Source organism: Hemitrygon akajei, chromosome 4, assembly GCF_048418815.1.
Source record: "Hemitrygon akajei chromosome 4, sHemAka1.3, whole genome shotgun sequence".
NCBI lineage: Eukaryota > Metazoa > Chordata > Chondrichthyes > Myliobatiformes > Dasyatidae > Hemitrygon > Hemitrygon akajei.
The window spans coordinates 64693099-64713528 of NC_133127.1; the positions used below are offsets into that span (position 1 = coordinate 64693099).

The 20430-nt window shown below is 39.5% G+C and overlaps 1 protein-coding gene across 1 annotated transcript in view; it reads left to right on the forward strand.

The window, feature by feature from the left end:
• The first annotated feature begins 408 nt into the window (after positions 1–408).
• The window catches only part of naa15a (N-alpha-acetyltransferase 15, NatA auxiliary subunit a), a 61885-nt gene continuing 41863 nt past the window's right edge, over positions 409–20430 (forward strand). Inside the window, exons 1-3 of the mRNA XM_073042711.1 lie at positions 409–612; positions 16098–16182; positions 19413–19517. Coding sequence (XP_072898812.1) covers positions 559–612; positions 16098–16182; positions 19413–19517 — 244 coding nt within the window. The 5' untranslated portion in view covers positions 409–558. The remainder of the gene's footprint in view (positions 613–16097; positions 16183–19412; positions 19518–20430) is intronic.

Consider the following 20430-nt stretch of genomic DNA (forward strand, 5'->3'; position numbering starts at 1 on the left):
GTATTGTATTTGGTTACAAACAAATTTTTTAAAAAAACGTCTGATAATATATTTTTAAAAACTTTAAACTACAGATTGGCGCTCCAGAACCGCCACAGACACCTGCGGAAACGGCCGGCCCGTCAGCCGCGCGTTCCCTCCGCTCGGGAGGTCACTTGACGAGGTGCGGAGTTCGCGAGGCGAGCAGCGGCGCAGGCGTACTGGCGGATGACCCGGAGGGAGCCGGTGGTGCTGGTGCTGTGGTTGCGGCCGCCATCTTGGCGGAGTTTTTTTTTCCCTCCCCCGCCACCCCACCCCCCCCTTCCCTGCGCTTCAGTTTCGTGCGGCCGCAGCGCGAGAGAGAGAGCACGTGAAGGCGGAGGTCTGCTCGAGTCGGCGTGCGGGACGAAGGCATTGCGGCCTCAGTGACGGCGGGGGGGAGGGAGGGAAGGGGTGGGGAGGCAAGGCAGCGGGAGCGAGCGCCAGAGAGGCGGCCCAGGAGATTTCGGAGCGACGAGGAAAAGCACCGGATAGCGCGTGTCCCAGCTGCCGGCCTCGGAGCTCGCACCCGCGCCAACCATGCCGTCGGTAACGTTACCAGCCAAGGAGAACGCGCTCTTCAAGCGGATCCTGGTGAGTGCGATCAGAGCTGGTGGGGCGACCTCCTCCTCCTTTCCCCCCCCCCCCCCATAAGTTATTCACAACCAGGGGAGGGGGTGTTTGCCGGCTCCACTCCCGCTCCCCATGCGGAAACTGCGGCTGCACCATTTTAGTGGCATTAAAACCCCTATCGTGTCGCCGGCCGGCGTCTGTGTGAGTGTGTCTGCCCACCCTCGCTTCAGCCAACGCCGCAGCCTTCACCCTGCCGCCCTCGCCGCGACCGGCTGGGCCCAGCGCCAGCGCTGTTCACGTCCACAAGCCACTCTTCCTTGACTCCCGCTCAGCCGGTAGGACGATCTGTTTCTGCCGCTCGGCTTTAGGCCTGTACAGCGGGCAGCCTCCTCAGGAGGAGTTTATCCATTCTTGCCTCGTCCTAGGAAGTAGGCATCCTGCACGATTTCAAACAGCCATCTCTTGCCGGGCCTGGAGATTTCACCTTCCCCTGCCAGGCCAAGCCAAACACGTGAACGGTGCTTGGGCGTTGGATTAGAGGCCGGAACGAGGTTTAGAGCCGCTCTCAGCTTTTTGTTAGCGTGGCCCAGGCCTTGCAACACCCCTTTTGTTAGAAAGGGTTTGACTTTAAAAAATAAATCAAATTTTTCTTGTTTTATGTGAATTAACTGCCTGGAGTCGGGTAAAGCACATTTTATGCAGATGCTGATTCCTTACTGAAACATGAAAATAAACTTGCTCTGAGATAGATGGTTCTGCTCATCTAGAGTATATTGGGTTTCGTAATCTCTATACGAAGTTATCCAGTGATTTAGGTTTATCAAATCCCAGGTATATTATGGTTACCAGTGAAATTAAGAGGAAAGTGAGTGTGTTCAATCATGTTTTATAATATCTTGCATCAGCTGTCTCCAGGAAAATAGAATTAAAGCTGAAGTTGAGTGTGTAACTATATTCCAGAAATAGACTGGCTAATGTGTAATAAAACGAACAGAAGTTTTTGTGTAGTTTTCCCTGTATGTAATGTTAATATAAATAATGTAATTGTAAAAATAACTAGGCAATAAGTTGTAATGGTATGAATATGGACACAAGTTAATCTTTTTCTTTAGAAAATATGTATTTAAATATTAAGTATTTTGTTTGCAATCCCTGTGCAGTATTGTCCTGATAATTAGCTTATCTCTGCTTTGCAATTGTGAGGATGTGATCACAGATACATTTTGCGGAATTGTTAGGATGTATGACCTGCATAATTCTAGGTTTATAAGTAGTTAAATTAAATCTAATGTAATTGAAATGCAATATAAAAAATGCATTTTGTTATGCTTCTCATTACCAAACATTGTTACTGCCAAAAGTGATATCAACTTTACTAGCATTGTTTAATGTGATGGAAGTAACTTGATATAAAGGATTTTGAGGAGGAAAGAACAAAAAGGATGGATTATTGGATATTAATCATAAATTTCAGTGATATGGAGCATATATTGACCAGGACATTAAGATCAACTTCCCACTTAGAATATTATAATTGTGTCTATTTTGTCAATCTGAGAGGACAAATGTAGTTTCATTTTAATGTTTCGACTAAACTACATCCCTCTTGCAGTAGAATTTGAACTCATAACCAAGGCATAAACATTTTCTTTTAATTTCAGGGTATCTCTTTTCTCTTGTATTTTACTTACAGTGAACTGAGATATGGAGAAATAAAATTTCCAAAAACCAGAAGGTATTTGAGTATCCTGACACAGATAAAGTTTCATGTTAATCATAATTAATACTTATTCCAAAATGATTAGCTTTACAGCAGAAATTTGGTAACATTGCAATGGCAAATAGTATTATGTTAGGCTTTTAAGTTAAAAAATAGAAACTGGGGGAAAGAAGCAGTTATATAAATAATATTGGATGTATTATCACTTCAAAGAAAAATGGGATTGTGCAAAGGCAGCAGGGTTTAAAATTAACAAGGTTTGATTACTTTGGAGTTCTTTGAGCATGCTACTAGACGAGGTGTAAAAGAACCAATGGATGATATGGAAGATGTTTGAGAAGTTTCTACATAGGAGGTAATACTTTGGCCGCAGGGATCAAGTGGTGTGTTTTCAAGTTTGCTGATGATAATAAACCAAGTTGGATTTCAATTATTAACAAGAATGAAATCACCTTTATCACAATGTGCATAAGTTGAATGTGTTGGTATGAACATGGCAGATGGAATATAATGCTACCACCCATGCATATGCCTGTAAAACAGACCATTTGCTGCATGTTGAGATTGGATAGTGTTGCTCCTAAAAGGGATTTAGAAATTTATCGTGCAGATGCAGCAAGCACTTGAGGGAAAAGACAATGATAGCCTTCATTACAAAAAGGTTGAATGCATGACTAGGAAAGTCTTAAGTCTTTTTGCAATTATTAAAGGCTATGGTGAGGCTGCACTTGGAATCTTGTGTACAGTTCAGAAAGGATATTGTCTTGGTAAGTGTTTATTAGGCTGGTTCCAGCAAAAGTGGATTTGCCAGATGAGGACAGATTAGATGGACAGTTCCTATTCTCTAGATGTGCATAAATGCAAATTCTTAAATCCTCAATTGGCTTGCTGCAGGAAAGATTTCTGATTGATTTATCTGAGACCAGTGGCCACAGTTACAAAACAAGGGCCAACGCGTTCAATTTTGATTCAACTCTGTTCAACTAAGATGAAGAGAAATTGCTTCACTCAGCGAGCAATAAAGCCTTGAAATTCTTCACTCAAAGTCAAAATCAAGTTTGTCATTTGCGCAATGAAAAGCATCACAGACACATGGAATCGTACAAGCAGCGCTCACAAGTAAAGCATAAATTAAAGATAAATTGTGCACAGCGTTTTATAAGAAAAATACAATTAAAAAACAAAGCTCTTTCTAGTGTAAAATTATCATAATGTTGCTAACAAGAGAGAATCTGCAAATGCTGGAAATCTAAGCACCACACAAAATGCTGGAGGAATTCAGCAGGCCAGGCAGCGTCTATGGAAAAAGTACAGATGACATTTCGGGTCAAGACTCTTCAGCCGGACTAATGTTGCTAAACTGGGTGATTCGGGTTATGCCTCTTGGTTAAACAACTGAATGATTGAAGTAGCTGATCTTCAGCCTGGTGGTCTGGGACTTCAGGATTCTGTATCTCTTGCCTGATGGTCACTTCAGAAAGATGGCATCTACAGATGTTGCTTAAGGCAGTACCTCCTGTAGATACTACCAAAGGTGGTGATGTAATGCGTAGAGTCCATTACAATGCAGCTTCTGATGTTCAAATCACCTTACCAGACCCTGATACAGCCAGTCAAGATACTCTGTGTTATGGATTATTTATTGTTATGTACTTTCAAAAGCACAATATAGTGGGTTTCTGGTCATTACTTCATTCCTTGATTGCTTTAATGCTGGAAAATGGGATTTGATTTGCCATGCTGTGCATGATTGGGTAGACTAGAAAGGCTGAATGGCTCTCTCTTCAGTTCTTAAATAAGTTTGGGGTGGTGAATGAAGCACTGTGATGTTATCAGGTGTAATGTAACAAATGCTAATTGCAAATAATGAAAATATCCTATTAAAGGTACTAGGTTAGTGGCCTGATTGTGAACATACTCTATTAATTTAGTGTGTATGAAGGCAGGAATAAGATGTTCATCCTTGCAAACCTGTTCTGGCATTTGGCTGAAATCAAAGTCATTATATCTTTGCCTTCCCGTGTTTCACCAAATTAAAATCCATTTCCAATAATACAATCTGAATAACCCCAGATCCCTCTGAGAGGATGGAATCCAGTTTTCTGATGTCCTTTATGTGTAAAATAATTGTTCCTGATCTCAGTCTTAAGTAGCCTGAATCAAATTATAAAATTCACATTGTCGATTCTCTTGAATCGCACTGTCACTTAAAGCATGCTGTTTATATGTCTTAATATAACTCAAGAATATACACCAGATTTTTCCAATCTGTTCTCATAATTTAATATTTTAATCTCTGGTACAATTTAAGTAAATCCATTCTATCCGAATTCTAGGTCAGTAATCGTTCCCTGGTATAGGATGTCCAAAACTAAATGTATTTTAGAAGGGGATCGGGTGAGGCATCATACAACTGAAAAATTGCATTCGCAGTTATACATTCAAATAGCCCAGAAAAGGCCAATATTCCATTGGTTTCCTTGACTTTTGCACTTGTGCACTAAGTTTTAGTAATTTGCCTAGTTGGGCATCCACTCTCTTTTTGACTGCTGAGCTTCAAGCCATTTAGAGAAAATAATATATCTGGAATCCGAAGTGGGTAACTTAGTAATTTTTGAAAATTTAATTGGATTTGCAAAATGTAATTCTGTGGAGAATCTTCTAATGCAGTATTCACTGGTTGCAATTTTAGATGTTGACTTTTTCCATCCAAGTTACATGATTCATGCTAGGACTACATGGAGGCTACATTTGACACATGCTAGAAATCAGAATGAGCTCTTTATCCCCTATGCTTCAAATCTGAACAATTATTGATCTACATCAAAAGTTTTGCCTCCAGCTCTGCTCTTTTCATAATAGCTTCTCATATAGAACTTAATTGCATTCTGGAATTCTGTGTACAGACTTTCTCCTATTTATCAAATGGAATATCTCAGATTCAAGCAATTATTCAAATGCAGCCTACCCATTGCAGCTTTATGTTAGCTGTCATCACCAGGTTCTGTGCTTGTCCATGAAAATGAAATTCCAGTAGCTAATTATTACATAGATCCAGCAGGTTTTAAAGCCAGCATGGTAGAACCTCTACTTAGAAGTTTGCGCAGATTCAGCATGTCAGGTAAAGCTATGACAAACTTCATTGCTGTGCAGTGGAGAGTATGTTGACAGGTTGCATCTGGGTCTGGTATGGAAACTCCAAAGTCCAATAGCAGAAAAGTCTACAAAAAGTAGTGGAAGCAGCCCAGTCCATCACTGGAAAAGTCTTCCACCATTCACATCTACAAAGAGTGCTGCCACAAGAAAGTTGCATCCACCATTTAGGCCATGCTCTCTTCTCGCTGCTGGGAAGTGGTACAAGAGCCTTGGCTCCCACACACCAGGTTCATGAACAGTTATTCTTCTTTAACTATCAGGCTTCTGAACAAGTGTGGATAACTTCAGTCACCACAACACTGAACTGGTCATTGAATGCAACCTATGGACTCAATTTCAAGGACTCTGCTTCTCATGTTCTCACTATTAGTTATTTACTGTTATTGCTGCATTTTCACAGACTGTCTTTTGCATATTGGTTGCTTGACAGTTTGGAATTTTTTAATTGATTGTAATGTATATTATTGTGAATGCCTGCAAGAAAGTGCAGCTCTGGGTCGGATATGGTGCTAATAAACTTTGAAATGAAGCAATCTAGTTTGTTTTTCTTTTTGAAACAGTGAAATTATGCTTTGCAGTTCTTTCATCGTAAGGTCAAACACAATTCCTTTTTGGCTTTGTAAAATGTGTGTGTGCGCGTGCGCCCTTAACTCCTGGTGGAGTCATCATGAGTGCCGTCATGACAAGTTTTTTTGCACCAAAAAGCTTTCTTGCTCATCGTATGGTGTGTCTTGGGCATCTGAAACCTCCAGGTTTTTTTTAATGAGGTCGAGTTGCTAGCTTGATACTCATCCAGGCATGGTTGGAGAGCGTGCAAGGGAGCCAGCTGGATTCAAACTCAGAACCCCTTGCCCCGAAGTCCAGTGCTGATGCCACTATGCCACCAGCTGTGTTGCACGGTAAATAATTGTATAATCCAATTGTCCATGTTGGGGCTTCTTGATGCAACTTGTTTTTGCCATTTGACTTTGTCTAATAAATTGGTTTATTGTCACATGTACCAAGGTACAGTGGGAAAAACTTGTTTTGCATATTATTCATGCATATCAATTTCATTATAAAAGTGCATTGAGATTGTACAAGGTAAATAAAGGAAGAGTGCAGAATAAAGTGTTATTAGTTACAGAGAAAGTGCAGTTAGAAAATTACAACATCATAAGGTGACTGAGGTCAGGAATCTTACTGAATCGTACTAGGGAACTGTTCAGAAGTCTTATAACAGTGGGATAGAAGCTGTCCTTGGGCTGGTGGTATGTACTTTCAGGCTTTTGTTTCTTTTGCCCATTGGGAGTCGGAAGAAGGGAAAAAATGTCCAGGGTGGGATAGGGTCTTTGATTATCCTGGCTGCTTTATTGCAGTAGCAGGAAGTGTAGACCAAGTCATTGGAGGGGAAGCTGGTTTCCTCTATTTGCTGAGCTGTAGCTACAACTCTCTGCAGTTTCTTGCAGTCACTGGCAGGGCAGCTATCATGTCTAGCTGTGATGCATCCAGATAGGCACCTTTCTATGGTGCATATAAATTGGTTAAGATCAAAGGGAACATGCCATATTTCTTTAACCTTCGGAGGAAGTAGAGGTGCTGGTGAGCTTCTTTGGCTGTGGTATTCAGCCCTAGAACGTTGAAGTTCTCAACCTTCTTGATCTCAGCTCTATTGATGTAACCAGGAGCATGTGCACCACCCCGCTTCCTGAAGTCAATGACCAGGTCTTTTGTTTTGCTGACATTGACGGGAAAAGTTATTGTAATGACATCTCATCCCAAGACTCTCTATCTCCTATCTGTACTCCCAACACATTGTTATATGAGATATACCTCGCTGTGGTGGTATCACATACTTAGTTTTGCTGTATAAATGCTGCATTATTATTTGCTTCAACTTGGTGATGGCAAGTTCTGTGTTGTAATCACTGGCAGAATAAAAAAGTTTCTCCTGGCTACTTTTACTCATCTCTTGCATTTATATGAATCCTCAAATTTGATTGCCTGTTGAAATGATATTTTAAAAAGACAAATTTCAGTGAAGTTATAAATTCAGATTCCACAACTTGTGCAGGATTTAGTTAAAATTGTTCATTTTACCAAGGGTTGAATGCACAAAATTTGGTGGTTCAGACTCTGTTGTTGCTTTCCACTCAGTTCACTATTATCCCTTGGAGCTTGGGATTTTTCTGTTTACATGTATTCTGTTGTGGAGATGTTGGGCAGTCACATGCATTGGTATGGAGCCCTTTTGTGATTTGTTTGCTATGTACGCCCCTGAGTTTTCACTCCTGGGGAATTCATCTAAGTTCTTGGATGAAGTAATGTATCTTAACGTGGTTTCAGCCTTTTAAGGAGGAGGTTGGGCTAGAGAATTATTATTAATTCAACGGAAGGATTTTTTATAAAGTCAATGGCATTTGTAGTCTGATCTGAGACAGGTCAGAATCAGGTTTAATATCACTGGCATATGTTGTGAAATTTGTTGTTTAACAGCAGCAGTACATTGCAATACATTATGATAAAAAACCTAAAAATTACATTCAGAAATATATTTAAAACGTTAAAGTGCAAAAAGAGAAGGAAAAAAATTGAGTTAGTATACATGGGTTCATTGTCCATTCAGAAATCTGATGGTGGTAGAGAAGAAGCTGCAAAATGTTGCATGTGTGTCTTTAAGTTCCTGTATCACCATCTTGATGGTAGCAATGAGAAGAGGGCATATACTAGGTGATAGGAGTCCTTCATGATGGATGCTGCTTTTTTTGAGATGTCACCTTTTGACTGTGTCCTCAATGTTAGGGAAACTAGTGCCAATGACAGATCCAGCTGAGTTTGCAACTTTATGTAGCTTTTTCCCCATCCTGTGCAGTTGCTCCTCTATACCAGATAATGATACAACCAATGCTCTCTGTGGTATATCTGTCAAAATTTGAGAGATTCTTTGGTGTCATACTGTGATATGGCACTCAGTAAATGTACTTCTTACACACGCACTCACTCACAAACATTGCCTTGTCATTCCGCTGTTGTGAGTGTGCTTCACTGTCTTCTCCGGTATATTGTCATAATTAACCCACTGTTTTTCCTCTGCATTGCTACATACATTCAGAGTCAAACACCAGTTTAATTTAATTTCATTCTTTTTATACTTAAACTGTAATTGTGTGCTTGTGTTGAGCTTTGTGCTATTTTACGCTGTTGTTTCTTGGCAGCCCCGTGGCGTCCGCTGGGTCCTAAACCTAGCTGATGCGTTTGGGTTGGTTTATGGTGCCTTTCCTGCCATACACAGTGGAATATTCCATTTCTTTAGTAATGGGGATGTGTGTCTGTTGTTTTTGTACTGTATTTAATGTAGATACTTCTGTTTATTTTGTATTGTGATTGTAACTAGAGTTTGAGGTGTGTCATATTCTAATTCATGTACAGTCTTAAATTTGTTGGTAATCAGTATGAGAGAGAGATGGGGGGGCTGCCAGGAGTTCATGCAGGACAAGAGTAAGTACAGAGCTACTACTGTGTTTACATGTGGATTTTAAATAAAATATTTGCTTTTTTCTTAGTAACAGAAAATTTTTATCAATTTGATTTTTCCCACACCTAGCAAATACCCTTGCATTAAAGTGCTCAGCGACTCCAGCCACTTTTCTTTCTTTAGTCACAACCCATGTTTCTATCACATACCAAGTCTCCTTAAACTCTTGATTAAATAGAGCCACTGTTGTGTCTTCCTTATATGGCTTCAATATGTTGGACCCAGGATAAATCTCCAGAGATGTTGACACCTGAGACTTGAAACTGCTCACCGCTGCTCCCTCAATGAAGATTGGTGTGTGTTCTCTCAATGTCCCTTCCTGAAGTCCACAATCAATTCCTTGATCTTAGTGACTTTGAAGGCAAGGTTATTGTATGACAACACAGCCAGCTGATCCATTTCATTCCAGTATTCTTCCTTGCCACATCTGAAATTCTGCCAACAGTAGTTGTGTCATCAGCAAATTTATAGGTGGCATTTTAGCTGTCCCTAGCCACAGAGTTGTGGGTGTAGAGAGAGTAGACAAATGGGCTAAGAACGCATCCTGCATCCTTGAGGCATACCATTTTCTATTGTAAGTGAGGAGATGTTATTTCTGATCTGGACTGGCTGGTCTCTCGGTGATGAAATCATGGATCCAGTTGCAGAGGGAGGTACAGAAGCCCAGGTTTTGAAGCTTGTTTATTAGAACCAAGAGTACATTTGTGTTGAACACTGAGCTGTTATCAGTAAACAGTAGCCTGACATGGGGTATTGCTATTCCCTAGATGAACCAAGGCTGAGTGGAGAGCCAGTGAGATTGCATCCGCTGTAGACCTATTGTGGCGGTAGGCAAATTGCAGCAGGTCCAGGTCTTTGCTTAGGCAGAAGTTAATTCTAGTCATGACCAATCTCTTAAAGAGCTGTATCACAGTAGATTTGAGTGCAACTGGTCGAAAATCATTGAGGCAGCTCGCCTGCTCTTCTTAGACACTGGTATGATTGTCACCGTTTTGAAGCAGATGAGAAACTCCAGTTGCAGCAGTGAGAGATTGAAGATGTCGGTCAACACTTCTGCCAGTAGTTTGCTACAAATTTTTGCTGCCGTACCAGGTGCGCAATCAGGGCCTGACTCTTTGCAAGGGTTTATTCTCTTGAAATGATGTTCTGATATCAGTTCCAAGGCAGAGATCACAGGGTGCCCAAATGCGGCAGGGATTTGTGTAGATGTTTTATTCTCACTTACTAAATGTGCATAAAATGTGTTTAGCTCATCTTGGAGTAAAGCATCACAGCCATTCATGATGTTAGGTTTCGCTTTGTTGGAAGTATTGGCCTGCAAACCCTGCCAGAGCTGATGTGCATATGATTCCATCTCTAACTTGAATTAGAATTGTTTCTCACTTTTATAATTGCCTTCTGTAAGTCCTACCTGGATTTCTTGTATAGTTCTGGATCACCAGTCCTGAATGTCAGGCAAAGTATTACAATTGATGAGGAAGCAATTTGTGTTTAATTTTTGCCTATTTGATTTGTAGAAAATTCTCTTTATACCATTCTGCAGGATTTTTGGCTAATTTTGGAGAAGCCAAGACCACTGTGGTTAAGTGATGCTAGTTGTTGCCAGCGTATCTCAGTAATTATTTAATGAGAATAAGCATAAGGGAACAAGAAATGACACTCGTGGACCAGATCAGTTAGACAAGTGGGTAGAAATTGGCATGAGGGAGAGGAGGTGGGAGTTGGGGAGATAAGTGAGGATGAAAAAAAATTAAGAGCAATGTGCTAGAGGAAATCAGCAGGTCAGGCAGCACTAACTGAGGGAAATGGACAGTGTTTTGAATCCATGTGATAGGTCTTGACCTGAAATGTTGACTCAATTTGCTTCCATTGATGCTGCTTGACATACTTAGCTCCTGAAGTGCTTTGTGTGTTGCTCCACCATGTAGCATCTCTGGTCTCTTGATTGAGCTGTAGTAGTGTGCTTTATCTTCCATTCATATAAATTTTCAAAGTAATTTCTGGGTTGAATTCCATAAACTGGCATAATCTTGGGTTCTTATTACAGTAATACACAATGATAAATCATTAAAGAAAAGACAGTTTGGGTACTACATTTATGCTGCAGATTAGGACATGCCTTCTCTACATTCCACTGACTCTTAACTTGCTAAGCAGCCTCATGTGCAGCACCTTGTCAAAGGCCTTCTGAAAATCCAAGTACACCACATCTACTACATCTTTGTCTACCTTACTTGTAATTTCCTCAAAGAATTGCAGTAGGTTAGTCAAGCAGGATTTTCCTTTCAGGAAGTCATGCTGGTGTTGGCTATCTTGTCATGTGCCTCCAGGTACTCCATAATCTCATTCCTAACAATTGGTTCCAACAACTTCCCAACCACTGATGTCAGGCTAGCAGATCTATAGTTTCCTTTCTGCTGTCTCCCACCCTTAAATAGCAGAGTAACATTTGCAACTTTCTAGTCATCTGGCACATTGCCCGAATCTATCGATTCTTGAAAGATCATTGTTAATGCCTCCGCAATTTCTCTAGCTACTTCCTTCAGAACCCAAAGGTGCATTCCATCAGGTCCAGGAGATTTATCCACCCTCAGACCATTAAGCTTCCTGAGCACCTTCTCAGTCATAATTATCACTGCACAAACTTCACTTCCCTGAAACTCTTGAAACATCTGGTATACTCCAGTGTGAAGACTGATACAAAATATGCATTCAGTTCCTCTGCCACCTCTGCATCTTTCATTACAGTATCTCCAGCATCATTTTGTATTGGTCCTATATCTACCCTCGACTCTTTTACCCTTTATATACTTAAAAAAGCTTTTATTATCTTTAGTATATTATGAACTGATAAAAGAAATTAAACATGTTGATAATTTGCACATAAATCTTAAGCTATAGACTATTGTTAGTTGTAAAAGAATTTCACTCTCTGCTAATCTCAGATCCACAATGAACTCGGAGGAAAGATTCTCTGGTAATGCTCCCCAATTCTTTCTGCGCTATATTGACGACTTTATTGGTGCAACTTTGTGCACTGATGCTGAGCTCGTCAATTTCATCAACTTGACCCCAACTTTCACCCTGCTCTTCTATTTACTTGGTCCATTTCTGCCATCTCTCCTCTTTTTCAGTCTCTTTGTTCTATCCCTGGAGATGAACTCTCTATCCATATCTTTTATAAACCTACTTATTCCCACGGCTATCTTGACTATACCTCTTCCCATCCTGTCTCCTGTTAAAAACAAAAAAAAATGCTATTCCCTTTTCTCTGTTCCTTTGTCTTCACTGCATCTGTTCCCAGGATGAGGATTTCCCTTCCTCACCTGCATATCCTCCATGTTCTGGACATCCATGATCACCCCATCTTGCTGCTTTAACAGGGATGGAGTTCCTCTTGTCCTCACCTACCACCCCATGAGCCTCTGTATCCAACACATCATTCTCCACAAACCTGCCATCTTCAATGGGATCCTACCATCAAATACTCTTATCTCTTTCTGCTTTCTGCAGGGATCACTCCCTCCGTGATTCTCTTGTCTATTTGTCCTTCTCCACTAATCTCACACCTAGCACATACCCCTGTAAGTGACAGAAATGCTACACCTGCCCGTTCACCTCTATTCATGCCCCAAATAGTCCATCCAGGTAAGGCAGCACTTCCTGCAAATCTGTTGGTCATCTACTGTATCGAGTAGTACTGATGTGTTCTCCTCTACGTTGGTGAGATATAATTTAAATTTGGTGACCACTTTGTCAAACACCTCTGCTCCATCCATAAAAGTGGAATTACACGGTGGCCAATCATTTTAATTCCTACCCTATTCCAGTTCTGACATGTCAGTCCGTGGCTTCCTCTTCAACCACAATGAGGCCACTCTCAGGATGGAGGAGCAACCACCTCATATTCTGTCTAGGTAGCCTGCAACTCAGTGGCATAAACACTGATTTCTCCTTCTGGTAATTTTTCTCTTTCCCATCCCTCTTCTAATAATTCCTCACTTTGGCCTCTTACCTCTTCTCCCCCTGGTGCCTCCCCATCCTTTTTCCCATGGTCCATTCTCCTATAAGATTACTCCTTCAGCCCTTCGCCTTTTCCACCTGTCAGCTCTAGCTTCTTAGTTCATCCTGTCCCCCACCACCTGACTTTGCCTATCACCTAGCTTGTCCTCCTTCCCTCCACTTTTTATTTTGGCATCTTCCCCCTTTCTTTCCAGTCCTGATGAAGGGTCTTGGCCCAACACATCAACTCTATTCATTTCCGTAGATGCTGCCTGGCCTGAGTTCCTCCAGCATTTTGTGTGTGTGTGCTTCTATTATTGCATTGTTAAAGTAGATCCTTGGCATGCAGTTATAATATCATCAAAATGTTTGAGCTGCTAGTGATAGGAAAGAATTCTCAGAGACAAGACTCTAGAAAGCAAAAAAAAGTATTTTTAGTTTACACCACCCCCCCCCCCCCCCCGCACCCGCCCCAGAGGAACTCAGCAGGTCAGGCAGCATCTACGGAAAAGAGTACAGTCAGTGTTTTGGGTTGAGACTGTTCAGCAAAATTATTTTTAATTAGTTTTAAAACAGTAGTTCATGAAGATTGGACATAACACTTGGTTAATTTATACATTTATATGTTACAATTATTACAGATATTTTGACACCCGTAATTTTAAATACAGTGGATTCTGGTTAATTGGGACACATTAGGACCAGTACACTTTGCCTAATTAAGCGGCGGCCCCAATTAGCCAAAGGTTCATGGAAATAGTTAAAAAGGTATTTTTAAAAAAAGCAAGCTACAAGTTTAACTGAGTAACAAATGATGTATTTAAATGAAAGACAGAACAAATTGGAACACTGATGGTACTATAAAACTATTTTAGTTTCTAATAATTATTGGAGGAATTTATGCAATGTATGCTGCCATGTTCTTTTGATTGTAAGTGACTGAAATTCGAGCAGACTGCTAGTGCAGCTGGTAGACAATCTTTACAATGCTTTCGATGATTGCGTCCTCCAAATCTTCACTTTCATCTTAATGTTAAAGATGATTGTAGATGCCTTCAAACTCTTCATAGTTTCTAACTTTTGAAGTAGTGAAACTTCCACTCAATCATTTCTGGCATTTCTAAGCTTGAACACTTAAAACCATGGTGAGCAAAACAATTCTGAATGGTTTTGGTGCTTGTTTCTCACCAACTATCAATGACCAAAGTTACTGCTATTTGAACACAAACGCACACAGCTGACACTTTAAGCATGGTGTAGTGTCTAACTGCCATATAAGTTCAAACAAATGATGCTAGTAGTTGGTCCAAAATAAGCAGCTGTTCCATTTGAACAATGGCCCAATTAACCAGAATCCACTGTATTTATGTGTGGGGAAAATTTGTTTTCCATGGCCAGATAATATGTTAATAATGAAGGCTTTGTATATTCTAAAATTCACTAGTACCTTCCATTTTAAAATGTAAGTTTTATTGTGGGTATATTTTTATCGTGGGTATAGCTTCTGAGCAACTTTCTTGATTTCCTTTGATAGAATCATTGTACAGCATGAAAACAGACTTACGTGACTCCAGCAACACGCACAAAATGTTGGTGGAACACAGCAGGCCAGGCAGCATCTATAGGGAGAAGCACTATCGATGTTTCGGGCTGAGACCCTTCGTCAGTTAGTCCTGACGAAGGGTCTCGGCCTGAAACGTCAACAGTGCTTCTCCCTATAGATGCTGCTTGGCCTGCTGTGTTCCACCAGCATTTTGTGTGTGTTGCTTGAATTTCCAGCATCTGCAGATTTCTTTGTGTTTGCCTAAGTGACTCAAAGTGTTTTTCTAGACCAGGGGTTCCCAACCTTTTTTATGCCAAGGACTGAGACTATTTAAGCAAGGGTCCGTGAACCCCAGGTTGGGAACTCCTGATCTAAACATCTTTAGTGGCGCCAGTGACCTCATTTCAACCACTTTTGGGCAGTGTGTATTTTGGAGAAGAATGAAAATGTGGCTCGCTGAGGTGTTCTGAATCAGTGTAGCAACATTTATGCACAAGCTATTTTGTTGTCATAATCACAAAATCTGAGGCAGTGATTTGAAACCAGTTTAAATTGTTTTGCTTTGGAGATGAATTTTCAAGTTTTTTTCCAATTTGCTTGGGCATTTTATGCTATTTTGTCTTTTTCATGACATTGTATAATGGGCAGAAGGAATTGTTAGTGCATACTAGTTATTGGGATCAAACAGGCTCAATGATCTAGACTGTCTTGTGTTGCATATTGATGAAAAAAAATCCTTTAAAGATCATGAGCATGTCAAGAGCAGTAGAGCAAATCAAGGATAACATTGGATAATGATCCATCTCAAAAGAAAGGATTACTGATGGTGAATATAGGATTATAATGATTTTGAAGCAGAAAGCAATATTATTGCAGCTCAATAGAAAGTTAAGAATCTGGCATAAGCATGGCAGATCAGATATAACCTTTGCTAAATTATCGTATGATCCCATTTGGAATCAGCTGTGTGCATATATGCAGTAGTTTGCATTTTGACTTGGTATGATAAATTTAAATGTAGATCTCTGATATCAAACCTACTGAGCCAGGGTGGATTATAGGCAGAATCATAGTTTGAAAATAGAATTAAGGGTGGATATTTGTAAGTGAATAAGGTGGATTCGTAATGTTTTGAGAAAAATACGTACAGTGTAAATATGACTAATAAACTAGATTTATAGGCTACTATTCTGAATCAGAAAAATTCACATTAACATGAGATGTTCTTTTTAAAGGGGATTGAAAATGTATTGTTACAATAAACTGGAAACTTTTCAATTGAGAAGCAAGGTGTAGTTCTCATGGTGTAATTACTTAACAGTTAAGTTACAGCAAAATAAAGTTCAAAATGGAACACTTAGTTTGTACATAATCAGCAATGTACAGTATGTTAATTTTCAGATGTACTTAGAGAGAACTGGTTACCAAAATCTTTTTTTAAACCCCTGCAGAACTACTATTTCTACTATTTTGGGTAGGCTGTGTTTTGTCAAAGATTTGAATCAATTTATAGAACTAGGTTTTGTGTTCTCTTATTAATTCTTCTCCCTTCTTCCATTACCCCTTCACAGAAATGTTATGAACACAAGCAGTATAGACATGGGTTGAAGTTCTGCAAACAAATCCTTAGCAATCCTAAATATGCAGAGCATGGAGGTAAGTTAGCTTTGCCACTCTTCCACAAGTTATTAAACCTAAATTTAAAAAAGATCTACTTAAAAGTTATATAAAGTTAATTTTAGGTAATTTGATCATTGGTTTGTGATGCAGGATTTTAGCATGGATATTATCTCAATGCAATTGGAATAAAGTTTCTTCTCCGATTTCCTCTTTCTCCTAAGTTGATGTATATTTGTATATAATTTCTATTTGAGATACAAATACAAGATCTCAAAATCTTGTACTTAATGTTTAACTGCATGTTTTCAAATAGAGGTAGATTGATGCAATGCATGTTGCTATATTTTCTAATAAGTTTCTCATTTGCAATTCCTAAAATCATAGAATCATAGCACAGGAGAACATCCACCCAAATGTGTCTTTACTGGTTGTTTACCAGAGGAATTAATTTACAAAATGGCCCATTCTCCATAACTGTCTTCACTGTGTGTTTATCCAATTCTCTCCTTGAAGCAATTCTGTCTTTATCACTCATCATTTTCTATACTTTCAAATTGCCCCTCAATCTTCTCTTAAAAGAAAATAGCCCCAACCACTTCTACCTATCTGGTAACTGTAGTTCCTCACCCTATGAACTATTCTCGTAAATCTTTTCTGGACCACTTGTAATGTTTTCATATCCTTCCTAAGGAGCAGTGACCAGAACTAAACAGAAAGGCCAGACCATGTTTTATAAAGCTTCAGCATTACTTCACTGCTTTTGTATTATGAATACTAATAACACCCAGAATTATATTTGACTTACTTACTGTTTTCAGCCTGCCCTGCTATTTTTGGTAATTTATGCATGCATACTCCTTGCAGTTTTTACTCCTACACCTCTTTCAGAAAAGCATCCTTTATGTATAATGGCTCTTCTCATTAGTTGTACTCCTATGAATCACCTCTTCTTCTCTGCATTAAGCTTGTATCGTGCTGTAATGCTGTTATCTTTATACTGTATCTCACAGTACTGCCAAATTTTTGTTATTCACAAATTTAAAAGTTGTGTGGCTCAAAAGATTTTTTTATATACAATTGTCGTAATACAGATACTTTCCCCTCAGTTTGATAAATAGTCATTCACAAGCCATTCCTTGTTACTTAACCAACTTTTTCAAGTCATGTCAAGTCAAATCACTTTTATTGTCATTTCGACCATAACTGCTGGTACAGTACATAGTAAAAATGAGACAACGTTTTTCAGAACCATGGTGTTACATGACACAGTACAAAAACTAGACTGAACTACGTAAAAAAAAACACAGAGAAAGCTACACTAGACGACAGACCTACACAGGACTGCGTAAAGTGCACAAAAACAGTGCAGGCATTACAATAAATAATAAACAGGACAATAGGGCAAAGTGTCAGTCCAGGCTCTGGGTATTGAGGAGTCTGATAGCTTGGGGGAAGAAACTGTTACATAGTCTGACCGTGAGAGCCCGAATGCTTCGGAGCCTTTTCCCAGACGGCAGGCGGGAGAAGAGATTGTATGAGGGGTGCAAGGGGTCCTTCATAATGCTGTTTCCTTTGTGAATGCAGCGTGCAGTGTAAATGTCTGTAATGGCGGGAAGAAAGACCCAGATGATCATCTCAGCTGACCTCACTATCCACTGCAGGGTCTTGCGATCCGAGATGGTGCAATTTCCGAACCAGGCAGTGATGCAGCTGCTCAGGATGCTCTCAATACAACCTGTGTAGAATGTGATGAGGATGGGGGGTGGGAGATGGACTTTCCTCAGCCTTCGCAGAAAGAAGAGACGCTGCTGGGCTTTCTTTGCTGTGGAGCTGGTGTTGAGGGATCAGGTGAGATTCTCCACCAGGTGAACACCAAGAAATCTGGTGCTCTTAACGATCTCTACCGAGGAGCCGTCGATGTTCATGATGTCCTTACCCTAGGATTCCTGTTCCTTAAACTATACCTGATTTGGTCTTCACGTGTAGACATGCATCTATTATTGGGGTAGCGAATTACACAAATATAAATCCATTTGCTATTTTTTTAAAAAAATGCATTATTTCATCAACTTTTGTTTGGTTTCTCTTGCCCTTGGTCCTGTATGCCCTCTTTCATTGATTGTTTCCTCAACATCCATCTGATAAAGTGAAGTGAAGAAGCTGCTTTAAGACTTAAAGTGGATTTCTGTAACAAGTAGACATGTAAAGTGACGAGCATTGTAGAATTAAACAGGTATTCCAATTTGAAAACACTTTACAGTGAATTTGAGATTGGTATACTAAACTGCATTAGCAAGATTAATTTTGTGAATCACAGGAGCCAAAATGGTCTCCCTCTCTCCTAAATGCTGTCACTCCTTACACAGGTTGTATATGCAATGTATGCACCCTGTCCAAATGGATTTTATTCATTTGATCTTCAGACAGACTGACACCTATCCAAATATGTAATTAATTTGGGCATTGTTGCATGAGCATCATATCCAGTGTAGGTGGTTTGATTGATGAAAAAAACCAGTGCCTCATGCAACACTGAATCAAATGGAGAAGTTTGAAAAATGATATTGTCATTATGAAATTTGTAGTTTTATTTTCCTTGCCTATTTTGAGATCATGTACTGACATACCCTTGACATGTAGTTACTCAAACTGCAAAATATTAGGCATTTTATTGGATTTTCATATGAGTTTGTGGTATGAAGTATCGGATTCTGCTGTTCCTATGGATTCATCAGCTGTGTAAAGAGCTGCATGGACAACAGTTTGGTCTCCATATTGTACTGCCCTAGCTTGCATATTAAATGTTACAGCTAGGACACAACGTCATGGTTGACCCCAAGCAACAGAGCATCTATAGTATGGTTTGAAGTGAACAATTTCTATCTGATGCTGCTTTAATATTAAAAAGAGTCTTGTTAAAATTAATATTCTAATTGTGTTTTGGAAGTTTAAATTCTGATAAGGTTTGATCAGGTATTCTGCCTGCATTTTTGTTCCCTTGTTATTTCTGAGATAACAGTGATCATCATGAGGAGGTGGATGATAGGTGAATAATTAATGCATATGTTTTTGTTATCATTTAGCCACTGAGTTCCATGAGCCCAAATAACAAACTTCAGTTGTTGAGTAATTTATTCATTCTGGGGAAAAATCCCTGAAACACAATTTGTTTAACAACGATAATGTGTACTTCAATCTGTGGTATAGCTGTTTAATAAAGTTGAGAAAACATCACCATATGTTCTGCATCTTTTCTAATTTTGCAGAGACTCTGGCAATGAAAGGCTTGACTCTAAACTGTTTGGGAAAGAAAGAAGAAGCCTATGAATATGTGCGACGAGGCCTTCGTAATGATCTGAAGAGTCATGTTTGTATCCTTTTTGAAAATAAGTTTGCTATCGATCAACATTTTTCTGGTGGCGCAACTCAATCTGAGCCCCACATAGTGAAAATTTAGTGCTCTAATATACTCAACTTTTACCACTTCCCAATTCTGACAGCTGTGTTACAAGGAGCACTTCTACATTGCTTGAAATTTTCCAGTACCAGACACAGGTGGGCTGATACCATTTCAGAGCAGCAGTGACAAAAAGAGCTCATGTCCCTTTCTGTCACAAGTCAGAAAATGTCAAAACAGTCAAGTCAATTCATCTACTGAAAATACTCAGGAGATTAATATTTCTGTACTTACGATAACAGCATTAATTATTTGGAAGAGGCTTGATGGATTGAGTAGTCTATTCCTGTGTTCTGGAGATTGCATTGGCTGAGTAGGACAATTTTCAGAAGCCATTGAGGTCATAATTCTGGTGTAAATTCTCATAATGTTACTGATGCTCAAGTAACAACAAAGCAATCATTCCTTTGTAAGGCGTTGAATGTTTCCTATTTGATAACAAAGGAATTAGAAAAAGAATTGCTGTAACCAATTATAAAACACTTAAAGTTTGCACATTTTGTATGCTGTAAACTTTCAATATTCCAAATATTCGGAGCTAAACCCAGTAACTTTTCAGTTATGTGAAGGGAAAGTGGTACGAGGCAAATAAGCTGGTAGTTAGTTCCAAATTGTTGCTCACAGCATGCTGATATATTTGTAATTACTGTTGATGTATGTAAATCATTGTAACCTGGTGCTTTTTGACAGTGTAAATTGTTGAATTCTTTCAAGATTATCAAATCAGTGAGAAGACTGTTCGTGAGAATGTTTGTCTTATTCAGTGTCTCACTTCAGTAATCGGATGCAATTTCATTGGTTCAGGTTAACTCCTTACAGTGCAGTTT